The following is a 24,907-nucleotide window of genomic DNA, read 5'->3' on the forward strand; positions in this document are numbered from 1 at the left end:
AATGGCATTCTATCCTGTGCCTGACATGACGGAAAGAAAAATAAATCCGACAGATGTGCACAGAGGTGTTTGCAGTAAGTACCTTTTTGCTCGTCTGCTACAGAGACTCAAGCTGTATTTGTCTTCTGCTTTGCCTGTCCGACCAGTTAGCTGCACATCCTACAGTGAGCCCACTGGTTAAACAGAGGGGACCAATAAAAGGGCTGCAGCCCTCCCACACGTGTGCGAGTGATGTGTGAGTGTGTAATGCTAAACCAGACACAGCCTTGTGGCTCCTATGAGAATCAGTTTTACTCAGCCTACGGTCTCTCTCTTTCTCCCTCTCCCCCAGTCTCCATCTTCACACTCTCAGTGTGACCCGGCTGAGCGGGTGCAAAGGAAGGGAGGGTGGGAGGCTGTCACTCTTGGTCCCTCGCTCCAGGCTCTCAAGAAGCCAGGCTGATATTCTTGGCTTGGATGCAGTGCTCATGACAGGCTTAGGTGCCTGGGACACAGGACCAACCGATCTGCAGGTTCCAGTGGAAGGACCCAAGCCAGAGTCTCACCCTGCACGGGTAAGGCTGAAACTTTTCACTCATCTGTACCAGTATTTCACACCTGCACAGGATTATCCAGCAGCAGTGAACATTTCTTCAGTTTCTGAACAGCCATCATTCAATGTGCACGAAAAGAAAGAAACATTTTTGGCCACTGTGGCTTTGGCTCCACTCTCAGCTCTGTTCTTGTTGAAAATAATCCTTCAAAGACTAAAATGAAATCCATCTAGAGAAATATGCAAAGCCAACTTTTTGTTTTTAATAGACACATGCACCATATTTGCATTCATTTGTATTGGATATTTTAAGCACAGGCTGACTTTGATTGAACTGGTCATAATGAGAGTTCATGTAATGTAATACTCTGCTGTTCTAGAAAACTGAGCCGGATGCATTGACTGAATTATTCAGCTTGAAAGTTTGTTGCAAAAGCATGTTGAGCATTACAAAACATCAAATTATAAACTAATTAATTTAAAGTTGCAAATTCAATCATTTTTGCCAAACCTTTTATTTTGGTGGTCCCAACCCCTCTCCTTGCTCTGACTGAAAGAGCTTCAAACATCTTCTGTCACAGTTAGGGTTTAATTTTTTCCACTTGGAACCCTTTTGTACGGCGAGGAAGCAACTCTAGCTGGGAGCGCTACACAAATGAGTCATGTTCATTGAACACTCCGCCAGTTAACTCTAAGTTGCAAAGAAAAACAAACAAAAAAAAAACCCACAATAAATGACTTTTAGGTAGTGGTAGGAGAAAGTCGGAGGAGACCTTTGCAAATTGTTTTGCATTTACAGCCCTCTTGCAGAAACTTACATTATACTTTTAACATAAATGCCAAACTCATGCGGTGCAGAGCTGGAGCACCATGTGGTTTCAGTCTGGAATTTTCCCCAGAAAAACAGGAGGTAGAGGAACTTGCATGTCTTGCAATTTCACTCTGATTATAAAAGCGCACAAATCCCTTTCACTGAATTTTCAGTTGTTTCAGTTAGCCACAGTTACATTTTAAAAACGCTTTGTAGTGTGTGTGTGTGTGTGTGTGTGTGTGTGTGTGTGTGTGTGTGTGTGTGTGTGTGTGTGTTTACCATGCAGATGTCTGGCGCTAATCCAAACCATTCCACATGGCAGAGTCGTGGGGGAAGGTCTGTCTAACGTCATGCGGCAGCGTTTTATAACTTTTTGACTCTAATGAGCCTGAAGAAGACGCTAAAGGAGTTTGATGAAGAAATATTGAACCAAAGTAGAAACAATTTTTTAATCTTATAGCAAATAAAGCCTAAATGGCACCTATGACGGTTACATGTCTAACGATTGTTATTCTGGACTCAACCTTTCTGACCCTTCCTAAAAATCTCCAGTGTCGTTTTCTGTTTTGAAACCTTTTTTTAAATCTTAGTCTTTCTTTTAGTTTTTTCCGTTGCAGAGATGAACTTTTTTGGTTCCAATTAGGCTCTCACGGATGTCTGTGGGTCCTCTTCAAGTTGCTCTTTAAACACAATGTTTGTCTCCAGCCGTCTCTAGTTTAAAATGACGTGGTTTCACTTCTTTGCATACTTGGTTGTAATCCTTGAACCGTAGCCCTGCCTTATTATACTTTTTATAGTTTTCTAACAGAACAAGCTTTGGGAAGGAAACTCCTCCAAAAGGAAACTGGAGGTTCGCTCTCAAAATTCACCTTCAGGGTCACTTATTGTCTCTGCATTCCAATTTTGTGTTTTTCTGCAATTAACTGACTAACTGCTCGTATACAACTTGGATGAAAGCGAGATGGAATTTTTTATTCATTGTTTGACATAGAAAGAGAAAAAAAAACACACTTTTGCCTTCACAGCTGCCCATTCTCTGTAACAGTGACCAGTGTGTTTCTGAACTGTTCCCTTTGGATGTTTGACCTCTTTCAGTCCAGTGTTGCTGGAGCTCCTCCTCTTAAAAACTAAGCAGATAGCAACATGCAGTCTACTTTCCAAGGTTCATGACAGATTTCTGTAACACGCACTTTATGTTTGCAGTTTAAATGGCTTCCTGGTCATTTGGTTTGCTATGTGCATTGTAAAAATCACATACCGGTAATTTATTGGGCCATTCCCATCTGTACCGGGTCGGCCCAGGCCGGGTAGTGTAGGTTGTTTACATATCTGGGTGGCCTGGTATTTTTCCGGGCCAACCAAGGCTCATTCTCAGCCCTCTTCTCGAGGGGGTCTGCTTCAGGCCGACCAGGGCCAACACACCCACTGCTGACAGCAAATTCACACCTTCCATTAGAGCAAGCCTCTGATTGGTGGGTAGAATCAGCCCACATGGGCTTAAGACAAGGATGTGTGGAATCAACCGGGCCGGGCTGGGGCCGACTGGGGCTACCCGGCCCGGGCCGACCCGGTACAGATGGGAATGGCCCATATGTTGCAGCCAAATAGAAGTGCTAAAGAAAATCAAAAGACTTTTTCTTCTATTTCACAAATTTTTGCTATCTACTATTTTATTTGTTGCTTTCTTGGTGGCCTGATTAGCTTTGTCCATGAGCTAATGTCCAGTCCAAGCACACGATCAGTTACATGGCATTATCGGGTTGTTTTGCACAATTATCACCACCACCTGTGCACCTACAAGTCGAGCCTCGCAGGAGTTTCTAACCATTTGTATGTGATGAAAATCTGACAGCCCTTCAAGAGGTTTTAAAAGAATAAGGGAAATAATTTGCTTCAAATTTTTGAGGACTGGAGCCGCTTTAGACTTAGCTGTGCTAGGGTTAGCAGTTAGCTTATTAGCACTGCTGGACATAAACACCATTCCTCTGGGGTAGTCAGGGCCCCCTTGTTCTGGCACAAGAGGACAGCCCAACGTCTGTTTTCGTCCTGCTGGTCGTCGCGGTCAGTTATGCCACACACATAATAAAGTCAGCTTCCCAACAGGAGGAGTAGCTGGTGTCCAGCTGGTGCTAGAGTGAGAATCTCTTGTCTTTGACAAGTCAAATTGGGCAGAGCCTTTTAAACATTGCTCATTGTGGTTGAAAATTTTACAAAATGTGAAAAAGGGACACATTAAATAGGGGAACCTTCCTGTTGCCATGTGCGTCATATGATGGTGTTAAAACCCAAACAGTTTGGGTAATTTTTGGTTTGATGAGGCTTGTTTGACCTATTTAACTTTAAATAAACAATTCTAAATAGACACACACAGCACCATTAGTGGTTTCATTTATTTTGTTTCCTTTAGTTCCTTTCATTTTTATTTACATAAATAAAATCGTTCCTAAGAACAAAATATAAAACCAACTTTTCCTTTTCTGTCTCTTGGCCTGTTTCAGATGACTTGAGATTCCTACCAACAATTTATTTTTACATAATCCAAACTGAGAGACATGCTGCTGCCACATTTTACATCCAGACCAAACTTCACCGCGGTTCAAGACAGTTGGCAGTGGCAGCCAAACAGTGTGCACATTAGTCTCGAGGGAAGTATATGACCATATAAGCGAGGGCGTTGATGTTTACAGCTGAACAGAGGCTGCTTTTTTATTTGAAGCTGGTTTGGGTTGGCACAGTTTGACCAATGGGAGCTTGGGTGGGAAATGATACAAGAGCAGGAGGACTCGTTCGAGTTTAGTGTGCCTACGGAGTCAGGGTGAACCACAGGGATGGGCTTGGCCCGAGCTGATTTGTTATGGTCACAGCTGGAATGTGCGCTGAATTCTGCTGGCTGACAGTGGCCATTTTCTTCCAGGAAGAGGTGGATTTTCTTTCAGCTGAACAGATGTGGAGAAGGGCCAGTCGTTGTTCGGATGATTTAGTGATGGATCTGTGATTGTAGAAGAATATGGTTATTGTTTTCTTTAAGTTTTACAACTGAGACTCTTGTCAAAGTTTGGGGGGAAATTGTGGAAATGGAGACTCCAAACCTAATAAAAAAAAGTTCAATCTGACTCAACAATCTCTATTAAACAGAGTTAACATAGTTTTTCTGATTTGAAAATGTAGTTTGGAATCAATTATTTCCTTAAAACTTTGATAGGATTCTACCTGGTAAGCATTTTAGCTGCTTTTTTTCTCATAGTTGTAGTTGTGGCTCCTCCCATCACCCAACGAAGGAGACTAGGACTTGTCATGGCTGCTCTCATTACTTTGAAGCAGACGGACGATTAACGAGTCATCTGCAAACAGTACAAACAGCATGGATGAAAGCAAATGCCTTAATGATGAAACATCCGAAAAGCACATTTTTTAGATTAAAGCCCATTAACTCATGCTCTCTGAGTTCTGTTTATTAAAAAAAAAAATAACATCCAGCACATCAGGTTGAAACTTAAAATCAACCTATGCCTCTTTGCACTGTGCCTGCCAAGTCCTGGCAATAAATATGTAATCCCCTTTCACTCCAACATTTTCAACCATCCAACTGGCCAGTTGGAGGAAACTCCGTATTGGAGAGAGGGTCTTAAAGTGATAGTGTGTATTTTTTCCTGGCGATAGGGAAGTATTTTTGTGTTGGAGTAAGACCTTACCAAATGGATGCCCATTAGGGTCTGAAAGCCCCAGGGAGTGCAAACTTCAGCAAAACAACAAGCACATTAGACTCCCTTTCATCACTGGCAACAAGTGAAGAGGTAAATGTGTAAAACAACAACATTTAAGAATGATGGCAGTTTGTAACCGTTTGTAACAAATCAGTAAATGCATTTGTTCTCATGGGCTCCCGTAGCAGGCAACATGGGATCTAATATGGTGTCGCCCAGACCCGCTCCCATCAATTTTAGACCTGATTTTTATGGTTATATGTTACAAAGCCGCAACTATTTTTCAACAACTGGACATCATTTCATTAATTTTCAACATTTTGATGGATACTTCCAGAATTGAATGGTAAAAACTACACATTGTCTCTTTAAGTAGAAAGGAGCTAAAACAGAAAGTTTCAAACAGAGATGGTATTTTTTGAATATTTTTGAAACATATAATCCTCTTAACCTCACGTAGCCTGTAAATCTAGACAAACTGTTGAAGTAGCACAAAGTGGTGTAGCCATGTAGCCTCAGACAACCCATGTCCAAACTGTCTATGAGTGGTGAACAGACTACATACTTACATAAATAGGATTAATATTTGGGCTAAATCTCACCTAGTATGATAAAAAATAGCACTGAACGCATTTAGGCTCTTTAATGTTTCCTTAAGTGTGGAAACCTGCTCCCAACCAGAAGTCTACAGGATGGAGTGGTGGAAGTTGTTGAGAAAGTGAATCATGTACTTGGAAGACACACACACACATACAAACACAGACAAACACACACACACACACACACACACACACACACACACACACACACACACACACACACACACACAGGAATTCCACTTTTAATATTAGGTTTTATTACCTGAGCAGGGTTGACCAACTGGAAGTCTACATCTGGAACACCACCCAGTGTATCAACCACCTGAACCAAAAGATTTAACCTAAAACTTAGGTGAACATTTTTATTAGAGATCTGTTCCTGCTGCAGGCTTTGCTTCATGTTTTCAGTCTGGCCTGGAGTTTGTACTGGCACCAGTCTCACCCAGAGCTGAAATGTGTCTTTCATCAGCTTTGTATGTAAAGCACAGACACAGGAAAATACATCCTGTTCTTGATGCAGTGTCCCAGCACATGCTTGGCATTTTTAACAGGGTTTTAGGTGAAACTGTCAGAGAGACAGGGTTGGTGGCTGAAAAGACTCAACTTTCTGTTGAGTTAGGAGAAATGGCTCACAAGAAGTGCAATCTTGCATTTAATAGCTTTAGCAAAAGGAGCTGAACTTTCAAGTTTGCTCCATTTGAGTTGATTAATAACATTGGACAGATGAGGAACCCTCTGCTAAATGGAAAGAAAGTGCAGCAACATTCTCAGCTGTTTCTGAGAAACTGAAATGCCCAGTCTGTTATTCAGTATGGAACTAAACCAGCTGCATGGACTGACTTGTTCCATTGGAAGAAGGTAGGAGGTCTGTGGTTTTGTACAGTTAAACTGAGTCAGTGTGTGTGTGTGTGCGTGCGTGTGTGTGTGTGTGTAGCTGTTTCTTTTTAAGATTTGATCACAAAAAAGAACAATTACTCACTTCACCATAAAACCTGCAACATTGCGAAATATCATGCTATTCAATAAGAAAGTGTAGTATGTTCACGGGTTATCGGAGTCTCTTCAAATACGTACTTCAGCAAGTATCTAACTGGGCAGTTCAAATTCCAATTCTAACCTGGAATCACACTGAATTGGGACTGAATTTACATAAGTTTTACGCATATCCAGGACCTGTGTGGAGTATGATGTAATGGCAAAGACATTATGAGAGATATGCAGCTGTTGTGCTAATTGTCTCCCAGCAAATGAACCACCCACATGGAAGCAAGTTGAAGTTTAAGTTGTGCCTTTTTTCCTGTCGCTATCTATTCCTTCTCTGTGTCAGATTCACAAACTGCACCAATTAGCTGAAACAAAGTTGCCCATGATGAGCAGCAGATGTAAGCTTTTATTACTTGTTAGTGTCTGAACCGGTCTGAACATGCTAAACACACACCATGGACAAAAATTATGGAGAAAAAAAAATGTTTGTTGCAGTGAGCTGCAGGTCTTAATGACTGAAGAACAAAGTCACTTTCCAAAACTTAACTGGAGCTCACTGACTAATTTCCTGCTTTAATGTGCAGCAAAGACTAATATTTCAACTCTAGAATCAGACACTCTTTCTCTTCAAGAGGATTTAACTTGATCTTCTCATCACTTTATTCAAAAAGGAAAATAAGAATCACAGTCTTGGTTTGATTCTTGATTTCACATTCCTCACAATGTTTTTGCTTTAATATATTTCAAAAAGTACAGTGTAGCTTTATGATTAACTGTTGACTTTTTGCTTTCCTGCCAACATCATTCACATGTTATTTTATCTACAGTCACTTAATTTAATCACTGCCTATAACTACTTTTTTCTACATCAAAAAGCATCAATGTTTTTGACAGGTGTGTTGTCTGTTAAAAGCCACTTTTAAACACAAGTTAAAGGTGTGGAACACTGAAAATATTTTTAGAATCATATTTCTGATTATCATCAGTCACTCTCAGTTTTTCATGCAGGAGCATGAAAATAGTCTCCTTCACACATATCCTGCATTAGCTCAAACGATAGGTGTTGAAACTCTAGGATTTGAAAAGCATGGCAGAACTACGTCACACCGTCACTTAACATTCATGGATTCATCCATCTTGACTCATAACGGGGAAGGTTGTTATTGGATTAGTGTCCAGGAAACAGCAGAGAACGTCTCAGCTAGTAGAAGCTCACTGTTAGCATAAGCAAGTACACCACACGGCAGAACTCCTCCAGGCTTGTTGTTTGTGGAGATAAAACATCAGTGTTGCAAGTTGACGGTTTAGTCGCTTTGCTGTTAAACAATCTGAGGCAAGATGTCCAAATATCAGGAAACCACACTCCAAAACCTGCCGTCTGAAGCGCAGCTGTGATGTGGCTCACTTCTGGGTGCACCAGCGCTTTTTACCTCACGAGTGCGACATTCATTCCTACCAGGGACCACTGCAAATGAATTGATTAAACAAGTGTTCCACACCTTTAAGACTTCAAAAGTTGTAACTAAATCATATTTTACAGACAACATTGAATGCATCGTGCAGGATTCCATTGGGTTCAGTAAACACCGCTCACAAGTGCTCTCTGTTACATGATGAGAACACGTTTTCAAAGGTTTGCCAGAGAGAAATTTTGAAGCAAGAGAAAATAAAACTTTATTAAAACCACATTTGGGTCAAGAGATCTCAGAGTAGATTTCCCTTTCTTCTCTTTTCAGCTCTCACTACCTTTGCCATTACTAGTAAGAATCATTCAGTTATAGAAAATATTTGATGTTATAGATATTATATAATATAACTCTGTTATAGAACATAAATATCACATCCCAATTACTTTGTTAGGTAACTAATTACTTTTACAATGTGTTAACTGAATTACTAACTCAATTACTTTTTGGAAAAAGTCTTTTGTAACTGTAACTAATTACTTTGTTAACGTAAGATGCCAAAATCCCGCAGAAAATCTATGGAGAGAACTGAATATCAAAGTTCATAACAGAAGCCCAGGGAACCTTAGTCTGGCCTGCCAGACTCGCCCTCTGTCTGCTCCACACAGAGGACGAGTCTGGATACTCAGAGGCAGAGAGAACCATGAGGGGCAGGAGTAGTCTGCTCAAAAACAACCAATCAGAAAAAAGGCGTAAATGATGACAATATCGTGCGACGTTGTCGTTTTTTAGCTGTAATCAAAGATGGCGTCCGTCGATGGCGCAAACATCTTTCTTTAGCTGAAAAGCTTTTAGCGCTTCTTCTTGTTGTGGTTTTAAAGACGTTTAGAACAGAGGAAAGAGCTGCAGCGAACTCTGCTTCAGATGCTGTTTATTTGTTTATGAGAAGGTGAGCATTGCTGTGTGTGACGTACGCTGCTCTGCACTGATTGGCTGAGTTACAGTTCTCAGGAAGCAGGGTTATTTGAATAGGTGCGTTAACAGGCCTGTTGCTTCCCATTGGCATGGCTGGCCAGGCTAAATGAACCTTCGTGTGAAAGAATGGGCCAGAATCCCTCCTGAGCAATGCAGGTCTCTCCATACAAGAGGCATGTAGAATCTGTAATCACCAGCAAAGGCTTTTCTACAAACTATTAAAGTGTGTTCATTACTTATTCCCTGTGTCATTTCATTTTATTTATTGGGACTAAACTTGTTTACTTAAATGTTCTGATGCCTTTGTGTGACTTCAAAAGTTGGCTTGATGGCAACATCTGGTGGAAATATTGTGTCGACAGCCAACTTAGAAATACCTTCAATGACAAAAACGTTGATGTGTCAAATACTTATTTTTCCTGCTGTACCAGAATTTTTGACCATTTTTAAAACAAAGTTTCTACATAACCTCTCCTCTCCCCCTTTAAAGCTCATGCAAATAATGTAATGTTACAATATCATGCAAATTTTGCTGTAAAATATCATCCATAATCAGAAATTTTCAATATGCATTTCTCACCAATTACGTCGCAAATTATGCTTCTGTAAATAAATGTCCTGTTTTTTTTTCTTCTCACCATGCATACAGCTCTGACTGGCTTCCTGTGTCCCTCCACATCCGCCTCCTAAAGCAACTTAGCTCCACCCTTCTGCTCCACCATCATGCGTCTCCTCAGCTGTGTCCTCCTCCTGCTGCTCCTCTGGTTGGCTGAACCTCGGAGAAACCCTGAGTCAAAGGTTACGGAGAGGGGCACCAGAGATCGTGTGCGAGGCCGAGGCAGGGCAGGGGTCTCTAGGCGTCAAACTCAGGAATGTAAAGAATACATGGAGGCAGGGGAGAAGTTCCTGGACTGCCAGGATAGGCAGCTGACTTCTGTGATGCAGGACTGGCCCAAAGATATTCAACATCTACTCCTGGCGAGGAATAAAATTCAGGTAATTGCAGCTAGATGGATTCTTCCATAATGAAAGTACAAGAAGTGGCACTAAACAGCCACAGAGGTTACAGAAACGGGTAACCAGGCAGTTTAGATGAAAACAACTAGAAAAGACGCATTATTCCATGCTTTTGTTATGCTAAACAACAGTGTGAAGACTGTAAAAATCAAGCAAAGAATTTGTGATTAATGCATGAAACCACCAATAAAAGGCACACTAAACTCATATTATTCATGGTTGTAACCAAGAAAGGCACGGTGGCGTTTAGGTCCTAATGGCTTTCAACGAGGCAGCCTTGAAATTTGTGATCATTTGCATTCAACACGTGGGCTTTTGTCTCACGTTTATTTTGTAATCAGATGTTTCGCTATTAAGTGAAAAAAAATAAACCTTCACCCGACTTCTTGAATGAATGAATATTCGTAAAAGCTTTCCTTTCTTTCTGATAGCTCATCACCTTGGTTTGTGCTTCTGTTAAATCTTGGAGTGCTCCAGCAGATTTCCAAATAAATCCAAGCTGCTGAATTTATAACGATGAAAGACCCCACGACGGTCAGATTGCTGGTTTTAAGGAGTTCTTAGTACTGTATTGGATAAACTTAGAGTTTACTACAGTTTTGTTTAACAAAACAAGGCTCAAACATCTCAGTTGAGTCTGAATGCAACCCCAGCCATCTTGTTCAGCATCTGTGCACCATTTATCTGGGACAGAGGTCAAAAACATCCGTGTGTGAACTTTTGTGTGTCTGATTGACCACACAGGATATGTATGTCACTGATGCAGTCCAGCACAACACTGGTAAAGATACACACTCACCATTTAGATGTTTAACTTGTGCATTTCATGATTTTTGCACATTATGTAGCCTTTAAACGAAACTGCTCCAGGAAGCTGATTGAGAGACCCCAATTGGTTTTGATCATTTTTCAGTAGATGGCATTCCACACATGGAGCACAGAATTCAACCTTAACTTCCACAAATAGATTTGGGTACATTGGGTCATTGGATGGGGTTTGTAGAAGAAATCTAGACGTTGGTCCATTTCCATTGAGGGGAAAAAGGGTCTGATCAGATGCACCACACAACCAGTTTAACTACAACAGACAACTGGTTAAATATATAACTACAGAGATAAGTTTTGGTGTTCTTCTCTAGGTTTTGAAGGACAACATGTTCGCCCAGTTCACCCAGCTGAAGAGCTTGGACCTCCAACAGAACATCATTTCTGTGGTGGAGGACAACGCATTCAGTGGACTCTCCAAGCTAACCACCCTCCTACTTCAACACAATCGTCTGAGAACAGCCTCAGAGGAGGTTCTACTCCCTCTGCCCCGCCTCACCTACCTCCGTTTCTTTGACAACCCCTGGAGCTGCCGCTGCCCATTGGACGGCCTGGTCAGGACCCTGCAGGTGCCAAGCAACCGTAACATAGGCAACTATGCCAGGTGTGCAGAGCCTTCTTCGATGAAGGGACAGAAGCTGAAAAAGTTAGATGCAGAACTGTTGTGCAAGGAAGAGACGAGGCCAGGGGACGGACAGGACCCACGGCCGGGGGGTCCACCAATGAAAGAGAAGCAAGAAGCTGTTTCTGTTTGCACCTATAAGTTCCCTAAACTTCTGGACTGCAGCAATAAAGGTATGCGAAGTTCTTAGACCCAGGTTTTATTAAAATGTTCTTCAATTCTCCAGAAAAAACAAGACACGTATAGGTTGGTGAGCTGTGGTGGCCATCTTGACCCCGACTGACTTGACAATCAGTTGTAGATGTGCATGTAATGATTACTTTCTGAAATCCTTCATTAAAGATCAAGTTCACTTATATTTTAGTACATTTGCAGTGACCTCTAGTGGGAATGAATGCCTTGTAATTCATTCTCTGCGGAAAAAATATCTCTGATGCTCCTGTTTGAGAACGTAGAAGTCATCCGGAAGAGAAAGTGACAGCAGACGGCAGGATTTAGTTTTATGCTGTAGTTCTTTTTTTAAAACACAGAGCAGTTTTGTTACCTGTTTTCCCGCTACGTTTCGTTTGCGGCTGCAAACTTCTTCAGGCTGACGCTGATGGTGGCGTCACTTCCTTCTCCGTTTATCCGCGGGCAGCAGAGGACGTTGTCGCCCTCTGCTGCCCGCTCTTTCCTCTCCGACGATGCAGTCCCATGCGCGGTCCAACGTGTAAACTCCATCGTCCCTGTTCATGGTCCCACATCCACGTCTCCTTATCTCAGATGTGGGAAAACAGGTAACAAAACTGTTCTGTGTTTTAAAAAAAGAACTACAGCATGGAATTAGAAATACGACACAGCAAGAACACACCTAAGATGTTCAAGGATTTAGTTTTATTTCCTGATACTCAGAAAGCTCACCTCTGATTGGCTAAAGCGACTCTACTACTGACTCTGTTTGCTCTGCAACGTCGATGCTCTATCTCTACAAATAAGACAAGCCTGGAGGAGTTCTGCCATGTTGTGGAGTTGCTATTACTAACAGTTAGCTTTTGCTAGCCAAGACGTGCTCTGATCCGGACGCTAAATCAACAGCAGCCTTCCCCGTAGCGAGTCAGAATGTCCATATTTGCTAATTGCTGACAGCGTGACATAGATCTGTCAGGTTTTTCTGAGTTGAGCGTTTTCCCATCCATTTTCTATCAGAAGCTAATACAGGAGATGGCTGTAGAAGATGATTTTCATATTCAGTATATAAAACTCAGAGATCATATTCAAACATAACATTGGTCAGCATCATATGTGTTGGTAATGACTCCTACCTTCAGTGGTATAAAATTTTATCCCCAATAATTAAAAAACACATCAAGTTTATTTCATTAGATGCATTTGGTCACGTTTTACTGGATTGTTCCTTAAAATGACTCAAATGTAGATGTTCAATGTGATTCGTGGTTCTTGAAATGTTTTAATAACACTATAGAAAACGAACACGTGCACGCACTCGTGCACACATTGAAGCAAAAGCATTTTTCATTTCTCTTTCTGGTGGCAGTTGATAAAAATAAATCCTTTATTAGATTTACTCAGCAGCCGGTGTGGAACTGTGTTTGCTTGTCCAGTTAAACTTGACACTCAAGATAAATTTACAGTCTTTAATTATTTTTAGAGCCAGACAGCATGGAGAAAAGTGTTTGTTTTCGTTACGCTAGCCACATGGAGAGGACGTCACTTCTCTGGTCTCCCTCTGAGACGGTTCATGCTTTGACGGCAGCTTTTAGCAGAAAGGTTTGCTTCAGCTGATCAGAATTCAGGCTCCCTGTTGTTTTTTTTAAACAGGAGCTTAACACTTGTATTATTTTGATTATTTTACACACGTTGTTTGATAAAAGTTGTCTCTCCTAGAGTTTTCCATGTGGGTCAGGATGGGTGTGGTTTTGCAGTTGTTGTGGGTTAATTTGATGCTGTAATATTTTGCAAATGCAGCTCTTACACTCCTATTTGATGGTTTTAACATGGACACATTTTTCTAATGTATGCCCAATTCTGGCTTTAAACCATCCAGATGTTTTCAGTCTGTATAAACAGCTCTGGACAGTTCAACAGAACTTTATTAAAATGAAAAGGTTAACAAAAGGAGAGAAAAACGACTTTGATTTTCCTTCTGTTCCTTTCATGCTGCACATCTGCTCTTGTCTGTGTTAAACGGACACTACAGGACTATTAAACTGATCATTTTTCAAGGACACAGAGATGTAGGGTTTAGGAAATTGAGTGCTTTCTGAGCTCAATATATATATATTACCTCTACTGATGACCAATAAGCTGTGAAACTCTATCTAAATATAGAATATCAACCCTGTCTGGTCTTTACTGTGTTAATCAGAAGATTCTAGGGTTCTTTATTTATTAGGGGATTGTACACACTTCGTTTTGATTCAGAAAAGAGTCAGGTTTATAAAAGTAAGAATTCATTTTTACCAACAATTAAAACATGTCAAGTTAACTAAGCATCTACTGTGATGGATGGAACTAGATGTGATGTATGAACCTATGTGTGAATGTGATGTTAGTCAGAACTTCCGGATCTAGGAGAGCTGAGTTCTGGATGCAAAAGAAGTTGGTTTGTGTTAAGCTATGAAGTTGATTATTATCAAAAACATGTCAGACGCTATCTGTGTGTCTACTTCACCCGTTTTTGGAGACCCTCTTAGTGGATGCGAAGGTCAGGGAAGTCGGATGACCTCTGGAAACGACTCTTCAGTCCAGAGATGTCTCGGGTCACTACAGATGGATGGAACCATCTTAAGGAGTCTAAACAATATCAGCTTGTTCTGCAGGAACTGTTGCGGTATCAGCTTTGCAGGTGCAAAAAGGTTTTGACGACTTGTCAAAAGCTTTGATGGTTAAAGAAGGTTTTGCTTCAGATGGCCGGTCTGAAGCTTTTCTCAAGAACTGAGGAATCCCAGAGTGATCTGGTTTTAATGTTCTCATGTTATGATTTGTGTAGCCAACCAGAGGTTGACAAGTTGAGGAATATTACCAAGAGTCTCAGAAACACGCCTTCTTTGATCCAGATGCTCTGATCTGGGGTAAAGGACTATCTATGTGTCACGCGTTTGACTTAAATTTACATTGTCCTTGTGTGAGGGCAAATGGTTATGACCTTGTCATATTAACATGCTGAAACATATATCAATCACTGTAATCATAACATAACATTCATTTAAAACTTCAATCATCTAAGTACAAATTAATGAAAGCATTTCATTATATTATCATTAAAGTAGCAATAAACAAACGTTTATTTAATGATTATCTTGCTTATAAGCTGTAGAAGTTCATATCTGATTTAGGAAATCATTCTTTGATTTAGCAACTAATCCGGGCTGCGAGTGTTCCTTACATGGAGGCATGGAGAATCCTGAAAGATTGGACCTTGAGGAGAGAACATTATTGTTGACAATTCGTTATCATGTATTCAGAGCTGCAGATACTCTGAGCTCCAGCTGATGGGATGAAGGCAGGCCGATTTAAAGGGAACACATGCAGTCTCGTGTCTCCTTTTTGACCAGATGTTGAATGATCAAACTGTACCTAAAAACTGACCATTGCTGGACATTACAGAGATGACAGATCCTAAAGAAATAAGATGGATCCCTTCTTTCTGTCTCATCTCCCTCCATTTCTCCCCCTTCTTTCAGCCCATTAAATCCATCACACAGCATTCAGACACAGTGTCTGTGTTGATTCCTTGTCCATCTATAAACCAACCTCTGCACCCATCAGAGGGAGCAACCCTTCACAGAGCTCCGACTAGCCAGAACCACACAATAACGAGTCTGTTGTGTCTGAATGCTTGAGGAAGCTTTTAGCATATTTTCCTAATTATTTGTTTTTTGCTCTCTGGTAAAACTTTTGAATCAGCTCTTTATCTGAACCACCATATAAGGTCCTTCAGATTTTCCCACAGCATGATCATCCCATCAGTCTCTGCACCTCTTTCCTCTCTTTTTTTAAAACCAGTAATAACTCCGGGTCTTGCTTCCGTTTCGACCCGAATGGATGAATGAAACGACTTATTTGATGTGTGAATGTAACAGTGTGCTGCTGCTGTGCATCATATTCAGATATGTTTTCTGTGTTTTGGACTTGAAAGGGCTTAACATATTAATATTTTGTGACATGTCCCAAGCTGACGAAAGTCTGGCTTCTTTAGCCTTTTCTGCTCTATTTTCCATTAATTACAGTGGGGGTCCTACCTCTGCGATTCTCCATAAGAACTTCCAGATGAAGTTTTCTGACCGAAATGTGTCATTGTTGGAGGTTTTTAGACAAATGCGAGAGAATCATTTTATTTAATTTTTTTCATTTTTTTATCTCCACAATAAATGCGCCATACTATGAAAAAATATTAAGCTAATTTGTTTAGCAAAATTGCCATTGCTCAACCAAAGTCTACTGGTTGTGCAGCACCAGGCTAAAGACCAAAGGTGACAGATCACAACTTCTGAGTTGTGGTCTGGTCTGTTGGGCTTAGAAAAAAACTGAGCTGGTATACCTGGCACTACAGTCTGGTTCCAGCATGTTTTCGATCATGAACACAGCTCATTTAGTGATGAACCACTGCTGTAGACACTAATGAAGGCTGGGAGACATGTCAGCTGTTAGATTAAAGCTGGACGGACATTGTGCGACTTTTTCACTTGTAGCACTCAGCTTCAGCTCAAACTGTAAGACTTCCTCGCAGGGCAGATCTCACGAGTCATGCGCTCACACTGTACGACCCAGTTCTCGGATGCGACCTGACTGCTCACACTGTAGTCTGATAGCAACACGTCGGCCCTAAAAAATATGCTAAAAATAGCAGTTGTTACACAACACGTCAGACTTTTTTCTCTTGTTTTGCCTGTTGTCCTTCGGGGGTGCTGCAGGAGGATACACACGGATTTATGGGGGTTGGATGAGGAAAACGAAATAAAGAAAGTAAATCTGTGTTTTGTGATAAGTTTAATCTGACATGAACACGACAAACACGCTTTCTTGACAATCTTTGTGAGTAAAAAAATGTGTAGAAACAAAAACGAACAACGTGTGTTGTTAGGGAAATAGCGGGCGAGCAGTGTTGATGCAGGATTGCGCATGCGCCGTGAGCGGTTCTGATACCTTTTGGGTCGCAGCTGCTCGCAGCGCCGCTTCAACCCTCACGAAGGACGAGCAAAATATTAAACACGCCAGAAGTCCGTGCGAGCTCACGATTGCTGATCGGTAGCTGGTCACGTGGTGTAAATCGCCCCTCGTAACCCCCTGTACACTACACGAAGCTGGGCGCAAAACTCGCCCCGATCTTGTGGATTCTCGCACGAGTGGAAAATCGGTTCAAAAAAGTGAAAAAGTCGCACAATGTACGCCCGGCTTAAGGTGTTAAAAAGACAAACGCACAGCGAGAAGATAGGTTTCATTTTTGGTTTAACCACAGAGGATTCATTATGGACACTAGGGGGTGCTAAATGCAAGCATAACTACCTAGCTTCCCTTTAAAGGCTCTCTGCATTTAACATGACCATTTCTTGGACCGAACATTCCTACAGAAGTAGATGTATCTTTAAAGTAATGATAATAGCAGATTCCAGTAGCGTCCAAGTCCAGCTGTGAATGACTGGCAATGACTTTTCCATGTTATCTCTCTTATGTTCATTCATTCATCTGTCTGATTGTTAAAAGTGTGTTTTAGCATTTGTTGAAGCAGCTGAAGATTTTATAAAATAAAAGAAGTCCCAAGATATTGCAAAGACTTGCTGATTTATCTCCAAGAAGCAAAAGTTGCAGCAACAGGTTCTGAGATCATTTTCATGTTTGGCTCCGGTATTTAGTCATGCAGTTCTGTCTCTGCTGAGAACGGGGTATTGAGGATTAACCTCCTTCACTGTAAAACACAGAGGACCACAGATGTATCGCCCCTGGACAGGAAAAAATAAAAAGTTGCTTTTGGCTCAGGAAGATGAAGTCTGTCAAAGGAGCCTGGGAATATGAGTTTCGGGTTGTCGTGCCAAAATCGTTTAAAGCTGGAGATCTACTCAGCCTAAGCTGAAGACACACGTAAAGGCGAGCCGGGGCTCACTTAGGATCATTTAAGGGGGATTAACGTTCTCACTGCACGACTGATAACTCGCAACAAGAAACCAAGAGCTCTGTTCCTCCCTTCCTCTGCTTGTGTTTAGTTATCTTCTGTCAGATTTACGTTAACGAGCCTTCATTTTAACATCTGTACCAATAAACCAGGTAGACAAAGACATTCGCTCCATAAAAGTGTCCACAAGCATCCGTTTCTGCAAAATATAGACAGCCTGTGTAAATAAATACATGCAGGAAACTTTTAAAACAGATTTATTTTTATCTGAATGTGAAAAAGAATCAATTTATTGTTTAAGATGTCTTATAAATAAAAAAAATAAATGATTGTGTTTGAGGGCACAGTCTAAACATTCTCACCCTCATCTGCATCCGTTTTGCTTCAGAAACAAACGATGCATGCTGCACAGCCCACCTACTCGGTTTAAACAGGACATGATTGCTGCTGCACGTGTGAGCTTTCACGCTCCTATAGCGTTGACATCCCAGCTGACAGGTGAAACAAACCACAAAATGGATTCGTAACCTGTTAAACGTCCGTGTGCAGTCACAGTTTTGTTTTCAGTCCTTTTGTGTTTGTAGATTAGATAGAAATGTGTAATGAGAAAACGTGAAAGGAAAAGATGACTTCCTGTGGCACCAGTTGAATATTGTTGAACATGTTGTCATCCTTTGTTGTTCTCCATCTTGAAAATGTAAAATGTCACACACACACACACACACACACACACACACACACACACACACACCACTAAACATCTTGAAAACATAAGATGCAGACAGATTGAATTTCCGACTCATGCTGATTTGGTTTTTGTTCAGCTCTCATGTGTTTTGCACATCTGCTCCAGAACTATAAAAGACACTGTGGCATATTTTTTCCTGTATTGATGGAAATATCTGTTTTTTAAGGGGGAGCGGAACAATATACATTTCACTTTACGAACAGTAAACTTTCCTTTCGTGCTTTCAGCATTGAACGTTCCTCTTCCTGTTTCCCTCCTCAGATCTGAATCATGTCCCACCCGAGCTTCCATCAGAGATCGTGAAGATAAATCTGTCCAACAACAGCATCAAACACCTCAGGCCCAAACAATTCCTGCTGTCCAAAGACCTCAAGCTGCTTAACCTCAGCAGCAACAACCTGCAGAAAATCGAGACAGGTAACAGTCAGTTGTGCACAAAGATCTGATTTTAGGGTTGAATCTGCATGTGCACGCAGAGACAGGAACATCCCTGCATGCATTTTCTCAACTTTTATAATCCCAGCTATCAAACCGTTCTCTTCTTCAGTTTTAAATCTGTTAGGGCTGCTCCATGCTTAATCAGCTGGTTCAAAACTAAAATATTTTGAAAATACTGAAAAAATACATGCATTATGCACGTAAATGCAGAAACAAAGCAGACTGCTGCCTCTCAGTTTAATGTGGAATATAACATATTTCTTCTGGCTGCATTCTTGAAGGTTTTTTTTTTAAGTAGTAAATATTGGAAATTTTGCGCTTCCCGTTGCAGAGGAGGGAAGCAGGCCCAAATGAATCATTCAGAAGGCGGAGTAATCCTGCATCTGATTTATTTTGAAGCAAAGAAGTCAAAGCACAGAAAAATGTCATTTGGATCTTCTTGTTCATGCTTCCTAAAAACCTCTGATGATCCTTTAACAACAGAAACAGAAACTAAAGATATCATAATTCCTGTGATTTTCTTTTGCTTTTTATAGTCTGTCGAAAACAAGATGGAGGTCTGAGTTGTTTATTCAAAACGCAGCAATGAAGACATTCTTATGCCAGTAGACAGAAGTCAAATTTTTGGTTGCAGTGGCCCTCCTTCCCCACCTTCAATGATCTCATCTGGCTTATTTGGTCACAATGTGGACAGGATGATGTGTTTAAGACAACTTACAAATAACCTAACTATTAAAGGTTGAATATGGAACGTGAACACCAAAGCGACGTCTAGTGTGTGGAGGTTGTAGCTGTAACAACAGAACAAGGTTTGCTGCCGATACGTGACATTTTTTATTTGGGCCCATCTGTTGTAGGCTTCACCTAAACTCATTCTGTTTCTAGATATTTCACGATCGCTCCTCTTCTGAGAAGGCTAACAACATCTTCTGGGTTCAGAAGCAGCTGACTGACTTGTTGAGTTCATCATTTTCCACATCCAGCCTCGCTGTGCCGAGCGGACCCGTAGTGGTGCCCTCTATTGGCTGGTAGATGTAAACATAAGCCCAGTGTCATGCCTGTCAAAATAAATATTTTTTTTTATTTTAAGTTTTTTATTAAAATACAGCTTTTAAAGGAAATACTGTACATTCATTCTGCACACCGCGCCCCATGAAGGTATTATTTTTAAAAATATAGCTTTTTATTAAATAGTTCCCTATTCAACCTTTAAACCACATTGGTATAATTTTTTTTAAAGAAATTAGAATATCACACATGCTCTAGATCAAAATGGGGACTAGAAATAAATTAATGACAAGTGAGAAAATCTTGTGTTTCAGAATTGTTTTGAGAACTTTCTTTGACTGAACATTCTTCTACAGCAGCTGAGCAACTCTTCATAAGCCTAATGATGTCAAGTCTTCCTGCCCAAGAGGGAAATCCTTCCCAAAAAATGCTTCAGCAGATGTAAACAATCTAGAGCGGCTCACCCCAGCGTGTCTAAAACCATTTGTAAACTGAAAAAGAAACTGTGTAAATGAGAGCTTGCGTCCTACCTGGAGACATGTGGTCTCAGTCCTCGCAGCTCGCTCTAATAACCCTCACATTTGTAGTAAATATAAAACAGTCTGATTATTTGTTCCTTTCATGTGGAGGATGACACAAAAAGCAGGAGATGAAAAGATGTGCAACATCAAGAGTCCTGATTTATTACTAACGGATGTGTAGTTGTTTAGTCTTGAGCTTGTTTGGCTAAAACCTGTGCTAGATCGTTGTGGCGTGTAGAGGATGATCTAAATGTAATTTCAACTTTTTCTAGTCCCACAGTTCAAAAAATGGAAAAGAAACAACTGTTTTTGAAAAGGATCTCAGGTGTGGAGTTCCTCAAGGACGTGTACAAAGACCTTTTTCTTATGGAAAATGATCATCGATTACTCAAATAAAGTTACAGTATAAGATTTGTTCTCCTGGGGAACAAAATCCTGTGAAAGTATTGTTTTGGGTCACAGTGGCTCCAGAATCCATATGAACAGTCAGTGAGAACTGCTGAGCCAGGATGTAAGAAAAACATCTGTTAGCTTCACAAACGTTTTCTCCCACCTCCTCCCCTCTTCCGCTCTTTAAGCATCAAAGCTGGGCTGGAGGCTGCTGGACAGCGAGAAACTGCCCCATTACTCCCTCTATAAACACTGGCACACGCATTCACATGCACACAAGAAAAGCACATTAATGACCATTCTGGAAGCTTTCGGAGAATTCATTAGCCCAGCTGTAAGTCCCTGTCTATTAATCTGTTCACAGCAGCTGCTCTTATTTTTTTGGCAGGTGTTTGTTGTGGTTATTTAGGACTCTGCAGCTGACTCGTAATCCTTAACTGTTGTTGTTTTTTAACTGATCGACGGTCACTGACCTTTTAGAAAAACTGTTATTAAAAACTGATTATTCTCAAAACATATTTGATAGATAAAACAGTTCTGATAATTTGATATTTGGGGAATTTTTCAGAGTAAAAATGCTCAGCTGAGGTCATGTTTAATTGCTTTGACATGATGCTCTCCTACTTCAGACGGGGGAGATAGAGCTCATTATTTATATTAAGTTTGATGGCTTTGTGATCATTTGGGTGTTTTGTTTCCAGCAACAGTGTGTTTGGGTTTCTGCAAAATGTTTTTCCAACAGTTTGTTTTATTCTTTTTCATCACAAAGCTGTAGTTCTCAAAGTTGGAGTCAGTTTTGAGTTCTATTTGAGAAATTAAACAAAAGAAAAGGTTATGTTACCAAAATAATGAGAAAAACAGAAATTCTTTCTGATTATGCTGCTTATCCAAAACTGGGTCATAGGGTCACAGAAACTGATACCTGACCTCCCTCTCCAAAGGGAGTCCGAGGCATTCCCAAGCCAGCTGTGAGATAAAGTGTCTCCAGCCAGTCCTGGATTCACAATCAACAAAAGTACAGAAGATATATATATATATATATATTTAGCAGACGCTTTTGTCCAAAGCAACTTACAAGTGATAATCGGCATATTGCCCTTGAGGCTAACAACAACAATAACAACAACAACATTGACATCAGTCATGGAGAGGAGGTAACAAGGAGTGGACAGTAGAGAAGGGGCACGGGTGCAGGGAGGGTGCTAGTTTAGAAGATGCTCTCTGAAGAGCAGGGTCTTCAGGAGTTTCTTGAAAATTGAAAAGGAAGCCACAGTTCTGGGAGTGCTTGGAAGGTCATTCCACATTTGTGGAACGATGCATGAGAAGAGTCTGGATTGTCCTGAGCGTGGTGTAGGCACTGCTAGCCGACGATCCTGTGATGACCGGAGCGGCCGGGCCGAGACGTAAGCCTTTGCAAGAGGATTCAGGTAGATGGGAGCCGTAACATCTCGGACTTTGTATGCTAGTGTTAGCAATTTGAATTTGATGCATGCAGCTGCTTTTTTGGCTGATTGAAGACCAGACGCGCTGCTGCGTTCTGGATCATTTGATGAGGTCTCACAGTACAAGCTGGAAGACCAGTTAGAAGGGCATTGCAGTAATCGAGGCGGGAGATGACAGGAGCTGGGTGGCATCTTGTGTTAGGTATGGTAAGCCTTCAAACTTACCTTCAGGGCCCACAAAGTACATTTCTTCTCCCTTGTTGTAAAAGATCAATTTCTGTACTAACGAACGTATCTTTTAACAAATTTCTGTTTAATAAAATGACCTTGAAATGAACTCAGCACAAAACATGTCTAAACAAACAGGCGAGGAACCACATAGATGGACAAACAGCTGACTGGACAGATGGATGGATGAGCTTAGCTCATTGGTACTTGCCTTTTCTTTTAAAGATGAATGTATTAAATCTGTCATGGAAGCTGTCATCACATGATGAATGAAAAACATGATGGCTCAGGCATCACTTGATTAACAGATATGTTGGTAAGAAAATAGAAAATGGAACTATCAGGTAAACGGTTATTTATTGCTCATTTTTTAGGATCTCTAATAGACTGGTGATCTGGGCTAAAGAGCTGATACCAGAGGTACAGCCCAGTTAATAAAATGCATCAAATACAATTCAATTCAGTTTGTTTATTTATAGCGCCAAATCACGACAAGTCGTCTCAAAGCACTTCAGGAAGTAAACATTCCAATACAGTTCAGTTCATGAAGCCAATCAGTAAAAAGTTTCCTATATTAGGAACCCAGCAGGTTGCATCGAGTCACTGACTGGTGTCCGAGTCTTTACAGCGATGTGAAGTAGGTCTTTTCACCTTGGTAGTCATGGGAAATGGCTCCTTTCTGGAGCCAGCCCCTAGTGGATGTGAGGGGAACTGCATTTTTGGAAACTTCTGCGTTGGCTCCACTTTTGGCAGGCAGTTTGCCCCTTGGTCATAACTAACCCACTCAAGGCAATCCATCCTTTTCTGGTAGAGGACTGTGGCATTTATTTTATAAATAAAAGGAAATGAATGGTTAATGAAATGGTCACTAAATTAATAAGGTTTTGAGGATGTTTGTGCATGTTGAAAGATATAATCCAAACCTCAACTTCTTTGCGTTCCAGCTGCTTTTGCAGGGCTGCTGTACCTCCGTGACCTTGATTTGTCCAACAACAGCCTCCATTACTTCCAGTACGGCGTACTGGAGGATCTGTACTTCCTACGGAAGCTTTCGCTGGAGAAAAACCCCTGGATCTGCGACTACAACATCCACTACCTGATCTACTGGCTCAAGCACCACCCCGATGTCCATTACTCAGGCCTGATCTGCTCCGAACCGCCAGAGTTCACGGGCTGGAACGTGGAGGACTACGTCAAAACCTACAATGGTGAATGTCCTGTGGACAAACAAACAGAAGGGACGGGCACTGGACAGGCCGCGCAGGGAGGTTTGGAGAACGAGGCACAAGAAGTGATGGGGGAGGGTGAGGGACAGGTGGGATTTCTACCACAGCCCCTGAAAGAGAAGAAGGACAACAAGTTTGAGATCATCAGACTGAGTTAGAAAGGATCAGCAGCCCAAATGGGTTCAGTTCAGGGAGAAATGTAGAGGTGGACGTCTGAGATCAATGATGGCAGAGCAGACTGAGTGCTTTGTGTAAAGAAAACTTACTGTGGGATGAGTTTGGGGTAAATGTTTAGTTCATCAGCATTATCTGGTTGGTTGGGTGGAATAAACCTGATGCTGGGTGTTCTGATGAAAAACATCTAATTGCATATTTTACTTTCAAGCAAAGAACAAGGTGGTTCCACAATTTTTTTTTCTTTTGCAACAACAGTTTATTTAATCAGAAACCTGTTCTTGAAATGTTCCACTGTCTTATTTTTGATTACCTTGGTGTAAAAAGTCTCTTTTGGTTATTCTTTTCTTTTCTTTTTTTTTTTTTTTTTACATAAATCTATATTATTGTCTGCTTTTATTTCTGGGAATTAAGAGGATTTTTTTCACTGAACAAATGTTTTACAGAGTTTTTCCAAAACCTTTGGAGAATAAACTTCAGCCATGATCGATGACAAAGCTGATGCTTCCAACAGTGACTCACCTTCTTTAATGAAGATGTGAAATAAATAAAAGAACTTTCTGAGATTTTGGCCAAAATCTGACTAAAATAGTTTTTATTACCTCTAATATCATAAAATGTTTATTATATAAACACTGAGTCCCATTAAAAAAAATATATGTTGTGTCTTTTGGCCTCTGAATCCACTTTTCTGCACCCATTTAGCATTTATGATAAACAATCTTTAGTGGTCAGAAAACGGAATTGTTTAAGAATCAAATATTAATCATTAATTGCTTGTCAGACTGCACAGATCTTTCATTCAACCTGTCCAACTTCTGTCCAACAAACCAACTAATGTAGATGAGACATCAGTGTGTTTCAGTCTGCTATTCTGGCTCAAAACACAAGGAAATATGATGTTTTAGATTTTTATTTATGTCTCTCAGCTTGCATTTAAACTTAGTTTACAGTTTCTGTGTATGCACACATTTCAGATAAGGTTATTTGCAAAATGCAAAAATTCAACTTGCAGCAAAAGATTGAGTAAACTTCCATCTAGTGGTTAGGTGAAAATACTGCATACGCTCACAAAGATCGTTTTTACTCTGACAAAATCCTGACATCATGCATCCTTTGCAGTGAAGAACATGATGTCATTCATATAG

At 40.8% G+C, this 24,907-nt stretch overlaps 1 protein-coding gene across 1 annotated transcript; it reads left to right on the top strand.

The window, feature by feature from the left end:
* Window positions 1-261: 261 nt before the first annotated feature.
* Window positions 262-24,427, top strand: lrrc17 (leucine rich repeat containing 17). Its single transcript, XM_015957969.3, has 5 exons — window positions 262-554; window positions 9,661-10,007; window positions 11,168-11,648; window positions 18,594-18,749; window positions 23,304-24,427. The coding sequence occupies exons 2-5, from the start codon at window positions 9,735-9,737 to the stop codon at window positions 23,741-23,743; spliced, it is 1,350 nt and encodes a 449-aa protein (XP_015813455.3). The 5' UTR covers window positions 262-554; window positions 9,661-9,734; the 3' UTR covers window positions 23,744-24,427.
* Window positions 24,428-24,907: the final 480 nt, after the last annotated feature.

This window comes from Nothobranchius furzeri, chromosome 1 (genome assembly GCF_043380555.1).
Source record: "Nothobranchius furzeri strain GRZ-AD chromosome 1, NfurGRZ-RIMD1, whole genome shotgun sequence".
NCBI lineage: Eukaryota > Metazoa > Chordata > Actinopteri > Cyprinodontiformes > Nothobranchiidae > Nothobranchius > Nothobranchius furzeri.